Genomic DNA, 19,406 nt, shown 5'->3' with positions numbered 1-19,406 from the left:
TTCTATACGTATTGAGGAAGCGGGAAGAAATGTGTTTTGCACGTGCATTCTAAGAGGGGAATGACGACCTCAGTGGCCTTGAGAGTTCAAAAGAAGCACCGGGTATTTTGGGGTTTTAGCTTTAAAGCCATCTCATCTTCAGAAACAGAATGCACGCTTTAAACGGTTTGCCCGATACACGAATTAAGGATGTGCAAATATTTTTCTAGCATTGTGCAAAATTCGGCAACAATACATTGTGCATTTATAATACTGAGTAATACAGATAAGTGAATAATTTAACATTTATGTAAAATTTATTGTATTAGAGTTGAACTTTGATAGCACGTTATAATTTATGCATGAATTAATTTTCTACTTATTTAAGGTATCTTAGTAATTGTGAGTTGTCTCAGCGCCTCTGAACTATTAATTCATACTTATTGGTTCAACTAATTCGAGTGTGAATATTACGATTATACATACATAATTATCAGACTTAATATACATTTTAGCGACGCTTCATTTAAACAAATTGTCAAGTGTACGATTGCGAGGATTGCTGTATTTTCCTTCTTGAAATTTCGGTGCAGACGATTAAGAAATTGGGCACTCGAATTGTTGTCTGGAAATTCGAACAAAATTAGTTCGATATAAATAAAGATTACCGAGAATTTGATATCCAATGCGTACATACAAACAAGCGTCAGTAGAAACTCTTTTAACAACAAGATGATTATTGTAGAATTGTTCAATGTCAAAACGATAAACAAACATGGTTTTTATGCATATAGCCACGTATCAAACAACTTTTTTCAATGTAAAAGTCAGTTATTCACCCTATTCAAAGTATGCAGTGTATGATTTAAATAAGGGAAAGGTAGATTTTCGATTTTGTTTCTAGATTTTTCATTATTACAAAAACAAGAATTTAACAATTCGCAATGCGTGAAATAACGTTTGTGTGATACAAGATACACATTGGGCACTTTCGTATTTGCGTTTGAAGTGATATTCGAAGTGCTGACGCGTGCAAGCAGAAATCTTTAATTTCAATCGTTTTTACGTAGATCTTGGTTTCGTTTAATGAAACCAACCGTTGTTTGGGAGATCAGTACATTTATCATCTAATTATTCTGTTCTACGAAACGATGATTTACTGCAATGTGAGCGTGACAAAGTTTTTAAGGGAATTCGATATCAAATTAAACACTGATCCAATTCTAACGTAATACTGTTCTAAATATATAGGTACATATCACCAACGTTACTCCCTTGTACCTGTCAATTAAAAACTTGATATAGTATAAAATGTAAGATGTGACACAAGTGCGTTGTTCGCGGTAAGTTCAATAGATGAAAAATCGCTCGTTGTGCTGTGATAAATATCGTACAATGACAACCCGAGTATCCCGGCGAATATAGCGCATAATATAGTATACCCATATTTATTTGTTTGAAAGCGGCACGCGCTTCGGCTGAAATGTCGATCTCCACGAGTAATATAAAAATGAAATAAAAATAAATAAAATAATAGGAAGTCGGTGTCCTAAATTCGATTGCAGTGCGCAATTTCTGTTATAGGGTCATCCACGTCGCAGTGTCCGAGCAATGTTTATCATTCGTATACCAAAATAATAACAAGTTCACGTGAATACACGCTGAACCAATAGCTATGAACTAGGCGTCGGGACGCTGCGCGTCGGTCTCGACGGCACTGCCCGCGGAAAATTGCGTAGCAGGGGCGTCGCGACGCGTGTATTTCTCCTGCGCGGCGCAAGCTCCGCTCTCAGCCCTCGTGATCCCTTTGTGTTATTTTCGGACGAATTGCCGTTCAAAGCTTTAAATAGGACCGACATCCCGACGAGGAAGGCAGTTCATAATATTAATCCTACATGCTGGAACATCGCACTATCTTCGATGTGAGTAAACAAAAGATCCTACATTCGAATAACCGTATATTTCATATTGTATCGATGCTGCTGACAACGAGCATTTTTACGCGCGTGACAATCCGTTCGTTTGAATATCGGTCCAGCTGACCGACGTGTCTTCTTCGTACCTAGAAGACTACTTGTTGGATGATTTGACGTTTCTCTATCGCTTCTTTTCGTGTGTTCAATTATCATCTGATTCTGTTATTTGTTCATAATTCTATCCAGTATAAAATTTTTAGTACTGATAGACGAATGATGAGGTGTGTAAAGTCATCCGGTTACCGCCGTTGCGGTCGAATTATTTATTCCCGCACGTTTTTCCTTTGTTGCAAACCTTACGCTGATTGCTTTTATTCTGACAATTGGATTTTGTGGCTTAATTCGGTGCACGGAAACTTCTTAAATTAATTCACACGTTCACCTATACCGTACGTGCATCCACCACGCTCGAACCAATTCCCGTGAAAATGACAGTTTATCAACGACACGAAAAAAGGTGCCGAGTGCCTATTGGCGTTGTGAAAGTGAAGTAATTAGCGGCGCACAGTGGCTGGCTGTAACGTTTTGCTTTTAATTTCAACAAACGAAAGAACCGCACTTCTACAAATTATTAATACAGTCAAACTGGCAGCTCAATGCCATTAGTTGGATTTAATGAAGTTTTTGTAACGTTCGTCAATGTGCAATTGGCATTCAGTAATTCGATATTGCGTTTCCTATGAAATTTCAGTGACAAAGCCCACGTATATGACTGCACAGGTTGCGTGTGCAAGATATTGCAGGCATACGTGATCGGGTAAAATATATTTTATACCTGGAAGTAGTGCGCCGCAGTTGGTTGATACATATACGCAAGCATTATATATCTTTTTTTTCTAGTGCTAAATTAAGACGATGGTGGGATGGTCAGGGAAGAAGTAATTGACGTTGTAGGAACTAGAGTGAAATTTGTTATTTATTTAAACTACGCTGGAGTCAAAAATAGGGGATTAGAATTCTTCCCATCGCGGCACTTTCACAATTTTTATAACTTATAATTCCGAGTATGCGTACATTATGCGAGAAGAAAATGAAAACAATTTTCTTTACTGGACGATAGCTTAACTGCATCGGTTTCAATCCATCGCAACCTACAGATGTTTGACATGTACGAGCTGCGCAACCTTGTCGTTGACCCGTTTGCATATCAGGGCGAATAGAAAAGTCAGGGTTGTTAGCATGAGGTCGATCGAGGCGTACGGTATGCGTTTTTGGCAGTATTAAATTGGCATGACGAGCGTGTATTAGATACTTCGAAATTGTTTGTCGGCAACTGTGCGGCCATGAGAGGAAATCTTGGGCCAGACTGCGTGATTTTAGTTAGTGTGATTGATGATTCTTCAACTGCGTTGTTTCCGGCACGGTGTCCTTTTGGCGCTCGCGATAGAATTTGGCAACAGCTTCTGTTGTGGCTCGGAAGCTTTCAACTTATACATCAGAGACACAGCAAAAGATCTCGCGTGTGCTTCCCGCAAATTCGAATTTATTTATGGAACAAGGGTCAAGGAGCGCTTCGCACTTTCGAGGGGTGCAAAAGGTTTGTCCACCTTACTTATGCACACGCGTCTTAGCTGGTGTCAGTCGTATTTTACTATCCACTTATGTGAACAGACACGCGTGCAAGCCATATTCATACCTATATACATATGTATTTGTATATTCGTCTATAAATAGGGATTAACCGTGTGAAAAACAACGTGTTTTGGGGATTCCCTCTGATTATGCGTTGTTCTAGACGTCGTCGCCTATAATGCGCGGTATTCACGACACGTTCCTCTCATATGGTCTCGAGGTGGTATATTTTGCTAGTTTGTTGTGCATCAATCGATTTTTCTTCTCATGCAACACTTTTTAAAATAATAATTTTTCTTTGATATTTCAGATCTTTTGGTTTTAACGCGTGAATAAGAACTTGAACGTATAAGTATACCAAAGTGCGTATGTACTTCATCAACATGTTGATACATGACGATAAATATTCATGTGATGCACGACTGTCTGCATGCTTTATTATGTTTAGACTTTTTTTAATCTGTGTATAATCGTTAATTTTCTTCAATCGCCGCATAGTCATATTTCATACTGACATTGTGCATATACGGGGGGGGGAGCTGAAAGTGTCTGGAAGAAGAAATTATACTCATAGTCATATCTCAACGAGAACAGATTGATTTTAATAATAAAGTTAGGGTGACAGGAGAGACAACTTGCACCGCGTCGTCACTTATAACTCCATATCACGATATGAAAACTATACAGTAATTTACATTCCGGAAAATATGTATTATACACTAATGAACTTCAATTTCATTTACAACCTAAATAGAATTTCACAACTGGAACAGAGTACAATTTAAAAATATATCGTTTACTGTAACTCGATAAATTTTCTCGTTAAGGAAGTTGAGTTTCTATCCCATTCCAAAACTGGATAAATCTCTGATGTAGGATATGCATATGAAAGCTGTTTTATGGGTCTATGGAATAAAAAAAAATGATAGAAGTAATAAATAAAGACACTTTGGCATGAGAAATGCTCGGTTCATGATCGATCTGTCGACATGTGCTCAGATTTCTATACATAGAGCATAACTAACGAACTGCCGTCCATTAAATTACTACCCTCGTCGAGCCGAGAGTTGCACTTCAGCTTCGCTGCCTGCTTGATTGTAAATCATACACATCGTAACAGCACATGCACATACATCATCATAATTTATATACGACCGATGTCATCAAACTCGAAAAAATAACTGTGCTTCATTGTTTGAACGCCGATATCACAGAAGCAATTTTCACGGTAAGCGATTCGAAATCACGATCAGGATGGCAAAAAATACCTTTTTTAAAAAATGTCTGAACTAACAAGGAGGAGATAACATCACTCCGTTAGTTTTTTTTCACACAAATACGAAACGGTTACTCAGTTTTCAATTTAAAATCACTCGGTCAAGTTATAAGAATATAGATCGATACAAATTTTCTTATTTTAGTGATTGACCAAGTGTAATGAGTCTGTTGAATCCTCTTGTCGGTTTCTACGAAATTTTCACAATCATTCAAAAAGCTCTTAAAAAACTTTCCGGCACATTCGTACGACGCGGTTGTCGCACAATTCTAGTAGTTGACTTACCATCGCAACGACGTGCGACGTCCCGACAATTCACAACGCTGTATCACCATTCTCATCGCATCAAGTGTGACTTACAAGTCCGCGGTTCTCTGTGATACCGAATGAGGCAACGATTTTTTTCGCAATCTGTACACAGATGCCGGCGGAGTGCATAGCCAACCCCCTGCAGCGCGAATTAGCCGACTCAATAATTCGCATGCAAACTCTGGACGAGATCCGTATCCTTCTCGCGTGTGGTGCAAAGCCAAATGAGCCCGTAACCCAGGGTCTCCGACCTTTGCACTACGCCGTTTGGCAGAGGTACGAGGAAGCCGCGCAACTTCTGCTGGTACGAGGAGCCGACATCGACGCCATCGACGAGTGCGGATACTCGGCGCTCCATCTCGCCGCTGAACACGGCTATTTGGACTTGGTGAAGCTCCTCCTGAAATATGGAGCCAAGGTCGACCACCGTGCCGATACCGGAGAGCTTTTTCCCAGAACGATGCTGTGCGACGAGCCCCTCAGACTCGCCCTTAGGAATCGCCACATCGAGGTGGCCAGGGTGCTTCTCGAGGCTGGTGCCAACCCGAACAAACGATACTTTTTTGGCTCGGAGATAAATCTGGTATCACCGATAGATCTGGAGTGTTTAGAGCTCCTCTTGGCTTTCGGTGCTTTACCAAACACCAGAGATCGCGCTGGACTTACGCCGCTTATGAAAGCCGCACGGTTACCGCAGGTAAGATTATCGGTATATACAACGTGTATGGATAGTAGGTAGTTGACAATTAAGGGCGCAGAGCCCAATGTTTCACACCGGTTCACTGTGCCTTTCAGGGTGTGACGTCGGTCTTGCTCTTACTGAGCTACGGCGCTAGCGTGAATGATTACGCCGATGCCAGGCACGATTATCGGACAGTTTTACATTACGCCATTCTTGGAGGAGATCCAGAGGTGATCAATCTGCTGTTGAAGCAAGGTGCCAGACTAGACCTGGGGCCCGATTATCAGAAGCCGTCAGCCTTGGACCTGGCCATCCTTAAGGGAGACCCGAGCATTGTTGAAATGCTTTTGAACGCAGGTAAAAGATACTTTATCGTTGTTTGGTTGTGGGAGAATTTTACTGCCGGTATACGCAGCAGCTTATTATACCACTTCGGGTAATTGATTGTTATGTGTTTGTCACCGTCTTAATTGCGATGAAAGTTGTTTGGAACGTAATGCAGTTTAAGCCGAGCCATTTAGCACAAAGATTAATCGTCTATCAAACGCTTAGACTTATGTTAAAGCGCTCGGCTTTCGTTCTAGCGATTGAAAAGTGAATTACTGCGTGGCACGTTGAGTGGCTACTTACGTATACTTGTATAAGCTTAATACCCACTTAAGTGCTGCATTGAAGATAAGCATCCCTCTGCAGGCACGACCGACTCATCTCAGAAGCGATCGAGTCGTCTGAAAATTCATCCTCAGTTCAGATATCAAATAACTCCTGCTACGTGAAAAAGTAACGAACCGTATAACGAATATCAATATTTTTCTCAGGAGCAAACGTGAACGCATCGTCGCCTATAATCGGGTCTCCGCTGCACGTCGCGTGCGCGGATAACATCCCAAATCGTCTTGAAATACTGAGCATGCTCCTGGAGCGAGGCGCAGATCCTAATCTGGTGATCAGAAGTGACGAGGGTCCTGCGCTGCGTCCTGTCCTTGCAGAGTACGTCGCCTCTAACGAGAATCCGTCGGTGGAGGTGGTGGCCCTCCTTTTGAAATACGGCGCCAGGGTCGTAATAAAAACCCAGTATCGCGATCCTCACGGGATTTTAAATTCCCTGCAAAACACGGCGGACAAGCCGCTGCTTCTCCGCGCCCTCCTCGAAGCCGCGGAGAGCTTTGATCCCTGCATGATTCGCAGATCCAGCAGCCTCACCGACGCCCAGAGAGCCCTGGTCATGGAGGCGGCCCAAACTCCGCTGCCTCTAACGCATCAGGCTCGTCTAATTGTCCGGAAACTGTGCGGACCCGGACTGCCGAAAATAGTCAATAGTCTTCAGCTGCCTCAGTCGCTGCACCGTTACTTGCTCTACGATTTTTACTGATGAGAGATTTTTCCCTCGGTGCCAGAAAGGCTTTGACTTGACTGGGGTTTTCTCACAGCCCTTGAAACTTTACTGTGTTGGAGTTATACCGTTTGACTCTGTACGTAATTTTTTTTTTCGCTGCAAGATCCGGAGTTTCACACCGTCGATCGGCTGATTGGTTAGTTGTGAGGTAAAAAGGCTGTGTTGAAACCGTCAATTTTTATTCACTCACGTTTTATTCCTTAGTGGTATACTTGTTGTGTAATAGCTTTTTTCGTATGGTTCGAGAGAGAGAGAAAGAGAGAGTGATAGAGAGTTTCGGCCCAATAATCGGATGAGTTAATTGAAACGCTGAAACGCTGGACATCGACGTGCAGATATAAATTATCAGCAATAATTAGCTGGTAATGAACGTATAGAAAGACATATATTTCATTGCATTGTCGAAGTGGTTTTCCATATGTATAATAATATTGTTAGTTGCCTTCGATTAAAAAGCGGCAATTGGTCCTAGGAAAAGTATTATGATTGCCATCCTATTTTATTACCTATACAAACATGTAGTGTTCTCGATTAATCGATAGTGATACTATATTTATGCATACGCGTGCATATAATAATAATATTCACTACACTTAGTGCATGCGATCAGAGACTATTGTGTTTATCCAATTATTAACGAACTAGTTGAAAACAAAATATGGCTAATTTTTAATACGAACGTGATTTTAACGAATCTATTTAATTTTTTACCTTTGTATTTGTATTCCGCAATGTATGTAATAATAAATATCATAATATGTAAACCTTCTTTAAAAAGAGCTATCACGAGGTCTTACGTATTCGAATATATTTCTCTAATTCTCCAACTAAAGATATGACTCAGTGCTGAAATCCTCTTGGCAGGTGTTCAAATTTTTACCCTAAACTTGAAAAGTGACAAAGCATTTATAAGAAGACAGACTGCGCGTCACAACAAAGCGGCTTTTCAGCTGTACATAATATGTATGCATATATGTAACACGGATAGCTTAATTGATTTTGCTTACAATGCAATGTAAAATTTCGATAACTCAGTTTCAAGTTAATGTTTATCGCCGGAGAGTTTGACGCAGTTTAGAAAATTGTTCGATCTTCTGAAACCATTCAAATTTGGTGGCTTATCCCCTGCTGTTTAGACGACGATTCGAGCTGTCATGGTATAACTTCGTTGCATCTTGACAAAGAAGAACAAAGCTATTGCTGTGAAATGTTTGATACGCGAGTTCATTAATTAAATATCTAGAGTATTCTAGAGCCAGGCTAGGATCTTGAATCAAATAGTTCTTGGCCACCGGTTTGTAACGTACGATGTCGTTGGACGAGCTGTGACAATCTTCTTTTCCACCTCGAAATAGCAGCCTCAATACCGTAGCTTACGTCAAACTTTTGGCAGCCTCCTTAAAGCCAGTGAAGAAACAAAATTGCCCATGAATAAATCTTGCAGATGCGGGTCGTGTGGGTGACCGTGCAAAAATGCAACTCACCTATGTATATGTATTTATATCGCAGCCCATTATCTGTGATCAATGTGCGTATCTGTACGATCTCAACTGGAAAATTTCTCGATCACACATTCAGGCTCTGCGAAAAATTCCACCTCTACACAGGCGCAAATCGTATCATTTATTTGGAAAAAAGATATTCACTCTGCTTATAATACGATCCAGTATGTCCCCGACATATGTATACATGGAATGGTACATTGCTTTTCGAAAAGTGATTGTAAAATGCGGGATGACCAGGTCCGCGGTGCTTGGATATCTTTGTACGTATGTAAATAAGGATATAATTCTACGACCTTGGGGGATTTTAACCGACTATAGAAAAATCTTTAAGCCAGACGCTTTAAAATCCAAAAACGACAACTCGCAGAAATTCCTGAGTTAAGTTTCACGAGGAGAATTTTATGCGGGGTGTTGAACCATTGTCCTTGAATTCTGGTACACGCAGACTTATATGGCTAATTGTGGAAAGTGTGTAAGACATTTGCATAATTTATTAGCTGATATTTCCTGACATTTTATGAGTGCCATTAAAAGGTATGGTACCTAAATTACTACAGATGTGTTTATCAGGAACGCAAAAGTATTTGATTTATTTCTAGATTTTTATAGGTGGACATATGACAGTATGGATTGAATCAAACGCATAATTATATTTGAATTAACATACAAGTCCGCCAGTAATATTACGATACTAAAATAGCAGCTGCGGTATGATTATATTGAACTTATAGTTAGCAGTGATCTACAATCTAGGTATAGGGACTTTCAAAAAACTCCGAGTAGCGTCGAAGAGTATTTGATGAATTCGCAACTTTGCCAACTGAATTTGGCTGCTGTCTTTAATATTCTTCAGCTCCTCGGCGACAAAGTTTCCAAACGCAGCAAAAGCGTCTTTCTCTTGTATATCGTTCGCCTTGATCACTCGTATTCTCGGATCGTCAACGTCTCCTCGTAACTTCGGTCGTTTGCTGGTCAATTCCAGGAGCGCTGGTTCGCCGCTTAAATTTCTTTTACTAGCTGTTGATCCTGGTGACTGTTTTTGTGCCTCGGGGACACCAGCTTGCTGCACATTGTAATCCAAGGGTACTTCTCCCGGTTCTAGGGGCGTTAACGTGCTGTTTTCGCTGTCGTAGTAGAACACGTTTTGAATGTCCTGCAAAATGGATTAAAAATGTACAAGGAAGTCAGGCGTAGATTTATTATACGGAATGTAAGTAGAATTGTTAAATGAAGCAGAATTGTTAAATGAATATCTTGCGGCTGGTGGAAAGGATCAATATTATATACCGAATTGGCAATATCCAGTTCTTGATTCATATCGCTTTTGAAAGGTCCGTTAGCATTCAACGGGGTCAACGATTTCTTAGCAACGTCGTCCTTCAAAAACATCAGCAGATCCAACGCAAACCACTGCGGTTTTCTAACTAAGTTCGCGTTGTTCGGACCAGCTGTTAACTTGGCGTAATTCCACCTGCGATATTCCTTTCGAAACGAGCTTCTGAGCATGTACAATTTCTTCTCAACGTCGGCTAGCGCGCAGTTGAAACGATGTGCCATTTCCATGAGTGCCTCGCGGCGCTGTCTTCGATTCTTATAAAATTCGTGGCTTGTATCCCAGAGGCAATTTCTCTCTTTGTACATTTGTATTAGAGCCGTCGTACTGGTCTGGTCCCATTCCATTTCTTGCGGTCGCATAGTTCTGGTCAAACTTACCGAAGTTTCCTCGAAAGTTGACATATCGTTGATCAATCAAGCATCATCAAATACCCCAATTCTTTTCACTCTTTCCTCGGAAAATTGACTTTGGGAGAGCTGTCGTTGTCCCGTTATTCACTCCAAACAACACCAGAGTATCCCCATGGTAACCCTGATTTATTATTGAGCTGCCAATCGACTTAACAAATGAATGTTGTTGTCTGAGAATTTAGATCTGGATCTTCGTTTCTTTCTACATGCACTGATATTGTCGCCCTCGGAATACGCTTTGTACATAACGCCGTTGCGTAGATGCGTGCCTTCTACGTGAGTATTTTCCGAAATCGGTGAGCTCAGAGAATCCTGTGGAATATTAATTTCGGTAAAAAATCTTTCTGAGTTTGGATAAGTTTGAATTTGAATTCGATGGGTCGAATTCTGAAATCGAAACTCGACAAGCGACTATCGGTCACGGTTAGCAGACGACGTTATCGATGTCAAGTTGCGCAGCAGACTGCAGACAGCTGCAGACAGGTACAGGACGTGGGTAAACATGGCTGCTGCGGTTCTGGGCACCGTCCTGAGAAAATCTGCAGGATTTCCTCTCGTGGGAAAAGGCTTGCTGAAAAATGGAGCTGGCCTCTATTTTATCGAGTAAGATTTTACGTTAGACTAATGTTGCTATTGCCAGATGCCAATCGGGTAATTATGTAACGTCGTTATAACCTATACGATTTATGATCATCGTACTTTTTTTTATGCTATCCAATTGTCGTTTACTCAATAATTGGCGAAACGCGAATCAATCCCCAGCAAAAGTAATCGTCATGCCAAACTGGATGGTGTTTGGTTATTTTACATTTACCTTTTTCACAATGTAACCATAATTTCACACAATGAATCTGGATGTCTCGATATTTTGTTTCACACATAAAAAATTGAAATGAAGGATTGACAAGTTGTAAATGTGAATCAAGTGACATTTTCACTTGATCTAAGTATATTTTATTTATTTGCTCAAAGTTTTCAATTACTTTTAAGGATTTAGTATATATCATTCGACGGTCGCAGACAAGACTTTTGTATGCCATTGATTATTAGCGTTATTAACCACATGTACATTGGTAAAATCCACAGACTTAGGCAAAATTAATCGACCGACTGTTTAAAGTTCTTGAACCATGCCTATAGCATTCATAAAATTGGCTATAAAAATATTTCACTATCCTGCTGACTAATCCTTGCAGTGTTAAAATATTTTTTGTTTCAATAATGGATGATTCACAAAATTTGATTATTTTCTGGTGAAATATTATTTACGTGTTATTTTTATGATAACACAGCCAAAAGCGAGATGCTCATCAATCTGGTATCGATATGGAATACCTAAAACAGTTCCATGGTCCGGTAATGTACCCGGATGAATACACGTCGCAGTATCCGACGACGTATAGAATTGAACTGGAGCCACCTCGTGAACAGGTTATTCAGAATTCGTTTTTGAATTTTGGGCCGCAACATCCGGCAGCTCACGGTGTGCTACGTCTGGTGCTTGAACTTGACGCTGAAACCGTTATAAGATCTGATCCTCACATTGGACTGCTGCACCGTGGAACTGAGAAATTGATCGAATATAAAACCTACACCCAGGCTTTACCCTATTTCGATCGTCTCGATTACGTCTCGATGATGTGCAACGAACAGTGCTACTCATTGGCTGTTGAGAAATTGCTTAACATCGATGTTCCAATTCGCGCTAAGTACATTCGTGGTAAGTTTATTTTTTGAATTTGTCTTGACCAAGTGACGAGTAGGAATTACCAAATCTGTCGAATGCAGAAAGAGCTAATAGTTGATGAAATAAAAAACCCTCATAACCCAGTGTCCAATTGTTCTTTTTAATGAATTAATTACTTGCAAAGAATTAAACAACAAACGTAATGATAATGTCCTTGCAAATACCCACATCTGACATGTTGAAGATTCGAAAAGTCCGCAGTCTTTCCAATCCTAGCTTTGGTACTTAACATTTTAGTCTCTATTTTATTTTTAGAAGATTAGATAGTCAACTTTTACATCTATTCAAAATTTTATCCAACAGTTCTTTTTGCTGAGATCACCCGAATTCTAAATCATATTATGGGTATTGGTACTCATGCGTTGGATATCGGAGCCCTGACTCCATTTTTCTGGCTGTTCGAAGAGCGTGAGAAACTTATGGAATTTTACGAGCGTGTTAGTGGTGCCCGTATGCACGCGGCCTATATTCGACCAGGTGGAGTTGCATTGGACATGCCATTGGGTCTGATGGATGACATCTATGAGTTCGCTACTAAGTTTGCAGAAAGATGTGATGAAGTTGAAGATCTCTTGACAGAGAACAGAATCTGGGTAGCACGCACCGTAGACGTAGGTGTAGTTTCTTATGAAGATGCACTGAATTGTGGATTTAGTGGTGTCATGCTGCGTGGTTCTGGAATAAAATGGGACCTACGAAAGTCGCAGCCGTATGACGCTTATCATTTGGTTGACTTTGATGTTCCCATTGGAGTCAAAGGAGATTGTTACGATAGGTGAGAGAGAATACCAAGCACAATGTGAAAACTTTCTTGAATTGTTTGAATTCCATTTATCGTTTGGTGGAATCAGGTGACATATAGCTGTAAAAGTGACCAAAAGTATTGTTGATTTCACTTGTGGTATTGTGCTATATTTTCTAAATATTATTTTAGATATCTCTGCCGTGTGGAAGAAATGCGTCAGTCTCTAAGAATCATTCATCAGTGTTTGAATCAGATGCCTCCAGGTGAAATCCGTACTGATGATGCGAAAATCGCTCCACCACCTCGCTCGGAAATGAAGTCCAGCATGGAAGCACTCATTCATCATTTCAAACTCTTCAGTCAGGGCTACCAGGTACCGCCTGGCGCTACTTATACAGCAATTGAAGCGCCAAAGGGAGAATTTGGTGTGTATCTTGTCAGCGATGGCGGCAGCAAACCGTATCGCTGTAAGATCAAAGCGCCTGGTTTTGCTCACTTGGCTGCCCTAGATATGATCGGGAAAAAACATATGTTGGCAGATATTGTGGCCATCATTGGTACACTGGATGTAGTATTTGGCGAGATTGATCGATGAGTTAACTGAACTGGCAGTCGTGTATAGACATATATGAATATCGAAGCAGTGAAGCATCTAATTTATGTACTTGAATGAATTCAAGTATTGCGAAGAAAGAGTTAGGGGAATCTCAATAGTAAGGTTTTTATAAGTATATTTAAAATGTTAACGGGGTATTATTTCTCACGCGCCTTCTCTCAATAATAATACCCGATATTAGATCTGGATCTTACAAGTAATGACGAAATTTTATATTTTGAATCAGAACAGCTCGCGTTTGCAATTACCTATGTATAAACAAATTAACTCGCTGTGAAATATTTAAAAGAAGACGAATTAAGATTATTGTTGCTGCAGGGTTTAGCCCCTCTAAATGCTCTTCACATCTTACAGTGTTGTTTTTAAACGATTGAATAAATATATTACCAGTGACGTCTTAGAGAATTCCAAGTTTTTTTTAAGTATTTGGAAAATTTTAAGACTAATAAAATCCAACGAAAAAAGAACCTTACTCTTATGGTCCTTTGAGTTCATATTTAATTCAAAACGGCTTATTAAACAAATTAAAATCGGATTTAGTGGTCCAGTATTTCGAAAAAAAATGGCTGCGAAACGATTTTTTTATTGTAATCATTAATAAACGTGAAACTACAATCCGTAATATCCTGTAGTAAAATCTTGAAGTGTGAGATGTCAATACATCGGAAATAGAAACGATTTCCGGTTCAAAGCTGTTTTCCCATTGGTCAAGATAACGGCTATCGCCTAACCAGGTGATTACGGAATAGCCTAGGATTCGACGTCGGAAAACATCGCCGCGCGAGTCCAATAGCCGTTATTATACCAGCTGGACTCGCGCTCATCTAATCCATGTATGTTATAATCTTTCCGATCTTTACTGAAGACCAGAAATAGGATCCAAGAATCGGTGAACTAGTACAGTCGATCACTTGAAGTGCTTGAAGAAAAATTGAAATCTTGCTGCTACAGGAACCACAAACTAAAGGTTAAAGCCGAAATCTTTGGTGAAAATAAATTTAGTGTACTTCGTACACACCCTCGAGGCGCTCGTTATTAACGAGAGAGAAAAAAAAAGAAGTATGACTGCTACGGTTTTAGGGACCTTTATAAGAAAATCAGCAGGATTCCCCCTTGGCGGTAAAGGATTGCTGAAAAATGGGGCGTGCCTCAATTTTTTTAGGTAAGTTATTTTTTTTTTCACATCCATATTATTGCCTAATTTTAAAAAGGTTATCTATCAACGTCACTACACTTCCAATAGTTCAAGCTGTACGTGGATGTAACTTACGTTAGATTACCTGTCAAGTGGCGCTACCTGTTGGGGAAATCCCGTAGTTACAAGCTTTGAAAACCGTGTCTTATTTATCGTTTTCTCCTGGGCATGCGCAGTATGCTACTGCGCTGATGTAGAGCAGCTTATGCTTCTGACGCACGCGTAAATGTGCCGCAAACAGAGATAGACCGGTCGCTTGATTTTCTTTCTCTTTCTGTCCGTCCGCTCTTTCCACTTATGCTTACCACTGAACTCTACATGTGATGCTTAATCCTATACCTTACGTACACTACGTATAATATCGCTATGTTTGACAATCGGTACCAATCAACCAAACAAGCAAATGTTTTTCCACGTTCGAAAGCGTATTATTCATCTATTCAAATGAAAGTAAGCCCGCGGGCATTTGTTATTTCCGATTCAACTTACAATATGATCGGTCTATGAAAAACTGTCATATCGCTTCCGTACTGAAAATATTCATGTGTCAAATCATATAATGTTTTGAAAGAATCCAGCGTATAATTTATTACATGATTCATTTTGTAAATTCGATAAAATATATTAGAAATCACATAATAAATTAGAGAAGCACGAATCATCAGAAACACTAGAGCAAACACCATGTAATCAACTATATGGTGAACTATATGAATTTTGATCTAGTGTATCTGATGATTCGTGATTTTTTAATTTCTTATGTGATTTCTTACATATTTTATAAATTTTACAAGATAAATCATGTGATAAATTACACATTGAATTATTTCAAAACATTGTATGATTTAACACATGAACATTTTCAGTAGGGTTGGTTTCCACGCATTTCTTACTTAAGCGCCTTTCGTCAGTGAATCCAGAAACACGTTGGCCTATTCCGTCCGATTAATGCTGTAATATGTTGAATATCCTGTGTAAAAAGGAGCAGATTTATTTGAATAAATGTGCCCAAATTTATAATATTTTTTATTGTTGCAATGCAGAGTATGTACGTGATACGTGAATTCATTTTTGTCATATTCTCTTCATTTTCGCCCATTTTAGCGAAATATTAGACATTCGTTATTTATAATTGCACAAATTACGCAGAGTAGCACTTTATTTACGTCCTTGTTTGTATAAACCAAAGCCTTTTTAAATAATTTTCGAATGAATATTCTATACAGTATGAATCTTTGTCAATTTCATTTTTGCAGACGATAGTTGTGAATTTGAAAGTAATTATTTTCTTAAATCTTATTGCACAGCCGAAAGCGAGATGCTCATCAATCTGGTATCGATATGGAATACCTAAAACAGTTTCATGGTCCGGTAATGTACCCGGATGAATACACGTCGCAGTATCCGACGCATTATAGAATTGAACTGGAGCCACCTCGTGAAAAGGTTGTTCAGAATTCGTTTTTGAATTTTGGGCCGCAACATCCGGCAGCTCACGGTGTGCTACGTCTGGTGCTCGAGCTTGACGCCGAAACTGTTATAAGGTCAGATCCGCACATTGGACTGCTGCACCGTGGAACTGAGAAATTGATCGAATATAAAACCTACACCCAGGCGTTGCCCTATTTCGATCGTCTCGATTACGTCTCGATGATGTGCAACGAACAGTGCTACTCGTTGGCTGTTGAGAAATTGCTTAACATCGATGTTCCAATTCGTGCTAAGTACATTCGCGGTGAGTCTTCATCTTCCAATTTGCTTTTGTTCAGGGGACCAGAAGGTATTCTTGAAGCTGAGGAATGCAGTTTTACAAAAAGAGTGATACGCTCTAATGAATTCTTTATGGCAAAATCCACAGTAAACAGAACCAAATTATCTCCGCAAGCATGTATTTGTGCTTAAACCGGGATCCATTGATCTCCGAGCATAATCTTTTCAAGTTAAGACCCGCAGTACTTCAAAGAGAGTTGACTGAAAGTAAATGAAAAAGCACATTATAAGCGTAAACTCTTTACTTCTCGTGAATTATTCGAAATTATTTTCGCAAATAGTCAGGCTACCGTGTTTGAAGACTTCAAGAGTTCTGAGTCCCCTCAAGTTCAAGTGGGTAATCAATATGCGAAGATTTAATTACACGTTTATCGAATTGTGGAATCTACTTTCATGCGTAATTAAAATTTATTCGAACAGTGCTCTTTGCCGAGATTACGCGGCTATTGAATCACATGATGGGTGTCGGTACTCATATTTTGGATGTTGGAGGCCTGACTCCATTGTTCTGGCTATTTGAAGAGCGTGAGAAACTCATGGAATTTTATGAGCGAGTGAGTGGTGCACGAATGCACGCAGCCTACATTCGACCAGGTGGAGTTTCATTGGACATGCCATTGGGTCTGATGGATGACATCTATGAGTTCGCTAATAAGTTTGCGGAACGTTTGGACGAAGTCGAGGATCTTATTACAGAGAATAGGATTTGGATAGCACGTACTAAAGACGTAGGTGTAGTATCCTATGAAGATGCACTGAATTGTGGATTCAGTGGTGTTATGTTACGCGGTTCGGGCATAAAATGGGACCTACGGAAATCCCAACCATACGATGCTTACCATTTGCTCGACTTTGATGTCCCCATTGGAACCAACGGAGATTGTTTTGATAGGTGAAGGAAATTATGAATACCATTTCAGATCGTTTTTAGTATATAAAATTCATTCATTGTTTACTTTAAGTAAATCATGTGCACATATAGTCTGTACAAGTGGCCGAAAGTGTTTCTGCTTTATTAAAAATTTCATAAATATCATTTTAGATATGTCTGCCGTGTGGAAGAAATGCGTCAGTCTTTGAGAATCATTCATCAGTGTCTGAATCAGATGCCTCCAGGTGAAATCCGTACTGATGATGCGAAAATCGCTCCACCACCTCGCTCGGAAATGAAGTCCAGCATGGAAGCACTCATTCATCATTTCAAACTCTTCAGTCAGGGCTACCAGGTACCGCCTGGCGCTACTTATACAGCAATTGAAGCGCCAAAGGGAGAATTTGGTGTGTATCTTGTCAGCGATGGCGGCAGCAAACCGTATCGCTGTAAGATCAAAGCGCCTGGTTTTGCTCACTTGGCTGCCCTAGATATGATCGGGAAAAAACATATGTTGGCAGATATTGTGGCCATCATTGGTACACTGGATGTAGTATTTGGCGAGATTGATCGGTAAGTCCATTTGCGGGGCAGTTGTGGGGCTATAAAGGCAAAACTTGGAGTTGTGCATAATTTATAGGCTTCAGGATACTTATAAAATGAACGACTAATTACGAATAACTTCAGATTAAATGTGATTTAATATCAGTATTGAGCTCTTGAAATTCAAGTTCTATTCCAGCTACGTTATAATATGCATGATCAACCTGGTGCCTGGAAATGTTAGTAGAAATTGTAAAATAGAAAATCATCAACAACAGAAGGGGTTAATTATAAGAATATAGCAAAATATAATAACAAAAGTGAAGACTATGAGTATAAAGTATAAATAATATAAGTAAATAAAAAGGTATTTAAAAGTTTTCTACGCATCAATAGCGTAGGAAATATCACAGGGTTAGTAAAATATATACCAAAAGAAAAGTTATCATAAAATTCATCGAAGCTGATCTGGATCAACGACGGAACCGAAATTCCACAAGCATATTTTAATAAATGCCAACGATCGATGATAAATCTTGAGCAATTTAATGGCTCCACAAACTCTTTTGGACTCAGTTTTTCTAACTGGATTCTCTCAAGAAAATAATCCGCGAGACATATTCATCACGATTTATAATATTCGCGATATTTGAAAGGGAAATATTTTTTATGACCTTATATAAGTGATGTAACGGGTACAATTTCAAGTATTGAGCAGATTTGATAAATTTGTTAATTTTTTGGACTTTGCGTAACCGATATGAGATTAAATTTATCTCTTTCTCTTCAAGTTTCGTGTTGATTGTGAAAAAAGCACATTAATTGTATAAAATATAATTATTGCACTCGATTTATTGAAATAATATCGATTTTGTGAAATCACATTGACTTCAGACCTGTGAACTTCACTTTTCACGTATTCAATTACACATCACATCGGTGTTAATAACTCAATTTTTAATAACCGATAGGTAATCTGACAGAAGGAATGTTTGTTTCGAAAAATTCAATTTATTCTGGTAAGTAATAAAAACTCTTCGGTTGCATCGATCCACGGGCTGCTAAGTATAAATCATAAATGTGTTAGTGCATAAAAAAAATTTAATAAATGCATACAAACCTGTCTATAGTATAGATCAGTACTGCCGTCATAAGTATAGCGAAAAGAATAATTACGAAAGTCAATTAAATCAATAGCTGTGGCGTGATGATAATTTTATGCAAATCTGCATTTAAAGTCGATATCAAATCATCGTAATATTGCCCGTATGATCTGGCCTTAATTATTTTTGTGCAATTTCGTGTAATTGACGAAATTTAATTAAAAGATGCAGACACGCGTATCAACGTCGTGGGAGATAAGTAATTATCATATATTGTCCATGAGTTTAGAATGCCAGCTTGACATTTGTTGAAACTCTCATATATTCAACAGATACGACATTCTTCTTTTCAATAAATTTGTTCAATTCAAAACC

At 39.3% G+C, this 19,406-nt stretch overlaps 4 protein-coding genes across 6 annotated transcripts; 3 read left to right on the top strand and 1 right to left on the bottom strand.

The window, feature by feature from the left end:
* Positions 1-1,753: 1,753 nt before the first annotated feature.
* On the top strand, positions 1,754-7,954 carry LOC124217568 (ankyrin repeat and SOCS box protein 14). Of its 3 annotated transcripts, XM_046623403.2 has the most exons (5): positions 1,786-1,901; positions 3,838-3,889; positions 5,225-5,809; positions 5,908-6,151; positions 6,613-7,954. In XM_046623403.2, the coding sequence occupies exons 3-5, from the start codon at positions 5,225-5,227 to the stop codon at positions 7,164-7,166; spliced, it is 1,383 nt and encodes a 460-aa protein (XP_046479359.1). In that variant the 5' UTR covers positions 1,786-1,901; positions 3,838-3,889; the 3' UTR covers positions 7,167-7,954. The 3 variants fall into 3 exon arrangements, with proteins under 3 accessions (XP_046479357.1, XP_046479359.1, XP_046479356.1); XM_046623401.2 differs by lacking the exon at positions 3,838-3,889 and having other exon boundaries at positions 1,754-1,901; XM_046623400.2 differs by lacking the exons at positions 1,786-1,901; positions 3,838-3,889 and adding an exon at positions 3,928-4,755.
* Positions 7,955-9,073: 1,119 nt separating this feature from the next.
* LOC124216132 (uncharacterized) lies at positions 9,074-10,646 on the bottom strand. The gene is made up of 2 exons (XM_046620302.2): positions 9,983-10,646; positions 9,074-9,848 (listed from the first exon to the last, which is right to left on the bottom strand). The coding sequence occupies exons 1-2, from the start codon at positions 10,430-10,432 to the stop codon at positions 9,438-9,440; spliced, it is 861 nt and encodes a 286-aa protein (XP_046476258.1). The 5' UTR covers positions 10,433-10,646; the 3' UTR covers positions 9,074-9,437.
* Positions 10,647-10,883: 237 nt separating this feature from the next.
* On the top strand, positions 10,884-13,942 carry LOC124216130 (NADH-ubiquinone oxidoreductase 49 kDa subunit-like). The gene is made up of 4 exons (XM_046620299.2): positions 10,884-11,044; positions 11,734-12,161; positions 12,492-12,963; positions 13,123-13,942. Exons 1-4 carry the CDS (start codon positions 10,944-10,946, stop codon positions 13,526-13,528), a joined length of 1,407 nt encoding a protein of 468 aa, XP_046476255.1. The 5' UTR covers positions 10,884-10,943; the 3' UTR covers positions 13,529-13,942.
* A 348-nt stretch (positions 13,943-14,290) lies between these two features.
* On the top strand, positions 14,291-18,308 carry LOC124216131 (NADH-ubiquinone oxidoreductase 49 kDa subunit-like). The gene is made up of 4 exons (XM_046620301.2): positions 14,291-14,711; positions 16,052-16,479; positions 16,935-17,406; positions 17,557-18,308. Exons 1-4 carry the CDS (start codon positions 14,611-14,613, stop codon positions 17,960-17,962), a joined length of 1,407 nt encoding a protein of 468 aa, XP_046476257.1. The 5' UTR covers positions 14,291-14,610; the 3' UTR covers positions 17,963-18,308.
* Positions 18,309-19,406: the final 1,098 nt, after the last annotated feature.

The sequence above is a fragment of the Neodiprion pinetum genome, chromosome 4, assembly GCF_021155775.2.
Source record: "Neodiprion pinetum isolate iyNeoPine1 chromosome 4, iyNeoPine1.2, whole genome shotgun sequence".
NCBI classification, from domain to species: Eukaryota; Metazoa; Arthropoda; class Insecta; order Hymenoptera; family Diprionidae; genus Neodiprion; species Neodiprion pinetum.
Note: the sequence above shows the minus strand (reverse complement) of the source record. Positions and strands in the feature narration are given on the sequence as shown.

Excerpts from the sequence above, each read along its gene's own strand:
- LOC124217568 (XM_046623400.2), top strand. The coding sequence starts at position 4,651 with ATGCACATACATCATCATAATTTATATACGACCGATGTCATCAAACTC. Across the intron at positions 5,810-5,907 it reads AAGCCGCACGGTTACCGCAG|GGTGTGACGTCGGTCTTGCT; the intron begins GTAAGATTATCG and ends TGTGCCTTTCAG. Across the intron at positions 6,152-6,612 it reads TGAAATGCTTTTGAACGCAG|GAGCAAACGTGAACGCATCG; the intron begins GTAAAAGATACT and ends TATTTTTCTCAG.
- LOC124216132 (XM_046620302.2), bottom strand. The coding sequence starts at position 10,432 with ATGTCAACTTTCGAGGAAACTTCGGTAAGTTTGACCAGAACTATGCGA. Across the intron at positions 9,849-9,982 it reads AACTGGATATTGCCAATTCG|GACATTCAAAACGTGTTCTA; the intron begins GTATATAATATT and ends TCCATTTTGCAG.
- LOC124216130 (XM_046620299.2), top strand. The coding sequence starts at position 10,944 with ATGGCTGCTGCGGTTCTGGGCACCGTCCTGAGAAAATCTGCAGGATTT. Across the intron at positions 11,045-11,733 it reads GCTGGCCTCTATTTTATCGA|CCAAAAGCGAGATGCTCATC; the intron begins GTAAGATTTTAC and ends ATGATAACACAG. Across the intron at positions 12,162-12,491 it reads TCGCGCTAAGTACATTCGTG|TTCTTTTTGCTGAGATCACC; the intron begins GTAAGTTTATTT and ends TTTATCCAACAG.
- LOC124216131 (XM_046620301.2), top strand. The coding sequence starts at position 14,611 with ATGACTGCTACGGTTTTAGGGACCTTTATAAGAAAATCAGCAGGATTC. Across the intron at positions 16,480-16,934 it reads TCGTGCTAAGTACATTCGCG|TGCTCTTTGCCGAGATTACG; the intron begins GTGAGTCTTCAT and ends TTATTCGAACAG. Across the intron at positions 17,407-17,556 it reads AACGGAGATTGTTTTGATAG|ATATGTCTGCCGTGTGGAAG; the intron begins GTGAAGGAAATT and ends ATATCATTTTAG.